Genomic DNA, 2500 nt, shown 5'->3' on the forward strand with positions numbered 1-2500 from the left:
GGGCTCTGTGTGTGTGTCCTGCAGTGTTGAAATTAGCCCTTGCCATATCCTGTTTAGCTCCCATTTCCTGTTTAGCTCCCATATCCTGTTTAGCTCCCATATCCTGTTTAGCTCCCATATCCTGTTTAGCTCCCATATCCTGTTTAGCTCCCATATCCTGTTTAGCTCCCATATCTTGTTTAGCTCCCATATCCTGTTTAGCTCCCATATCCTGTTTAGCTCCCATATCCTGTTTAGCTCCCATATCCTGTTTAGCTCCCACATCCTGTTTAGCTCCCATATCCTGTTTAGCTCCCATATCCTGTTTAGCTCCCATATCCTGTTTAGCTCCCATTTCCTGTTTAGCTCCCATATCCTGTTTAGCTCCCAGACAATCAGGGCTCTTTGTGGTGGCAGATTTTCGTAGTTCTTCTCATATTCTAAATGTTTCAATTCCATCTTTTGCATTTTATGACTTTGTTTGTACGCTTTGATGCGTTCCTGGCAATTTGGTGACCACAATGATGACATTCTGGGTTTGATCGAGATGGAGGAGCTTTGGTTAGAGGAGTCTTTGCATATTTATTACAATCAGTCATGTCTTCCTTTGATTATAGGGAAGGTCCAGTTTTTTTTCTCTCTCCACTTGTCTTGTCTGAAAGGAGAAATAGCACCCATCTAATAATGTGTAGCACAACGAGTGACACACAGAGATCATTCAGCGTGGATAAGGCTGGTGTTGTTCAGTATGTCTAGTGAAAGAGTTAATGTGAGGACCCGAATGTGCTTCTCTTCTATGCCTATGTTCAGGCTGCTGATGGACCCACATGTAGTCTATATTCATCATGTATCCAGTAACTTCCTTTAGGGCCCTACGGAGCCCATATTGTCCCAGAGTGCTTAGCAGCTCTCCTTGCGTGCGTGTGTTTCTGTCAGACGGAGGACTGAGGAGTGGTTTTCTGTCTGCCCAGAAGAGGCAAAAACTGTTGCAATGTTTGCTCAGGTTTCCCCTGTAGATGGAACAGAGCTGTAGTATTTTGAAGAAATGAAAGCATCGGTCTCAGCCCGCCACTGTTTTTTTTATTTCCCAACAGACATCAGACATAACATTCTATCCTGTTGTGGGACCAGGATATAATGTTATGTCTGGTGTATGTTAAAGGACAGTTACTGGTTTGGGATAGGAAAACCCTGACATGGTCCCAGATCTATTTGTGATGTCTTGCCAGCTCCTGTGGTCATTTTCATACCAAACAAGAGGGCCATAGAAGTTAGGCCATGAACAGACCAGGGAGACGGCTAGTGTGAGACTGGGTCAGCTGGTTTGGACTGGCTGAACCCAGTGCCCTCTGTCATGTCCATGTGAACCAAGTTTCCCTGTCATCCTGAAATATCAATCTAATGTAGCTAAGTGTTTTCTTTATGGGGGGGTCAGGTCAGCCAGGTCTCTATGGGGTCAGCTGTAGAGGTAGAGACTGACCCCCCATCCCTCAAACTGCCACAGAAATAACGGGATACCTGAGCCATAAGAAATTCTTCTCTCTCTGTTGGTTTAAGGAAGGTCAAATTGACTGCATATGCTGTCTTTCACACTGACACAGTGGTCATCGTTCACGTACGCTTGACTTGTTTGACTTCAGATCATGCAGTTGACTGGCTGTGACTTGTGTGTTCTTTCTTTGTAGCATGATAAGCATTTTCAGATAGTATATGGTAGATTTAACCATTCTCTGTTTTGGGGTCAGAAAATTCTGAAATGTGGAAGGAAAAAAAATCCTTACAATGATTCACATTGACACATCAATCTCCATCATTTACATTTTAAATTTTAGTCATTTAGCAGACGCTCTTATCCAGAGCGACTTACAGCATCACTCAGCATAAAGTAAAAATACATCCTTATGATCAAATAATCTAAAGAAATATCCTCTCTCTCTTTCTCTCCCCCTCGTCTAGAATAATGTCAGAGCAGAGAGCAGTTTGTCAGCCCAGCAGAGTCCAGGGGAGCGGAGAGGACCAGAGCAAAGGTCAGCCCAGCGGCCTGCTGCCCTCCCCTGGGCCCAGAGTCAGGCTACCGGAGGCAGCCTGCAGAGAGACGGGCCTGGGGCCTTCCTCCTGGACCTCCACAACTTCCCTGACCTCTCCAAGGCAGATATAAACAGACAGAACCCCAATATACAGGTAACACTGAGACACAGACAGAACCCCAATATACAGGTAACACTGAGACACAGACAGAACCCCAATATACAGGTAACACTGAGACACAGACAGAACCCCAATATACAGGTAACACTGAGACACAGACAGAACCCCAATATACAGGTAACACTGAGACACAGACAGAACCCCAATATACAGGTAACACTGAGACACAGACAGAACCCCAATATACAGGGAACACTGAGACACAGACAGAACCCCAATATACAGGTAACACTGAGACACAGACAGAACCCCAATATACAGGTAACACTGAGACACAGACAGAACCCCAATATACAGGTAACACTGAGACACA

The 2500-nt window shown here is 45.0% G+C and overlaps 1 protein-coding gene across 1 annotated transcript in view; it reads left to right on the forward strand.

Moving 5' to 3' along the window:
- Positions 1-2500, forward strand: part of LOC121581185 (isthmin-1) — a 36247-nt gene that overhangs the window by 14618 nt on the left and 19129 nt on the right. Inside the window, exon 2 of the mRNA XM_041896670.2 lies at positions 1936-2160. Coding sequence (XP_041752604.1) covers positions 1936-2160 — 225 coding nt within the window. The remainder of the gene's footprint in view (positions 1-1935; positions 2161-2500) is intronic.

This window comes from Coregonus clupeaformis, chromosome 1, assembly GCF_020615455.1.
Source record: "Coregonus clupeaformis isolate EN_2021a chromosome 1, ASM2061545v1, whole genome shotgun sequence".
Taxonomy (NCBI): Eukaryota; Metazoa; Chordata; class Actinopteri; order Salmoniformes; family Salmonidae; genus Coregonus; species Coregonus clupeaformis.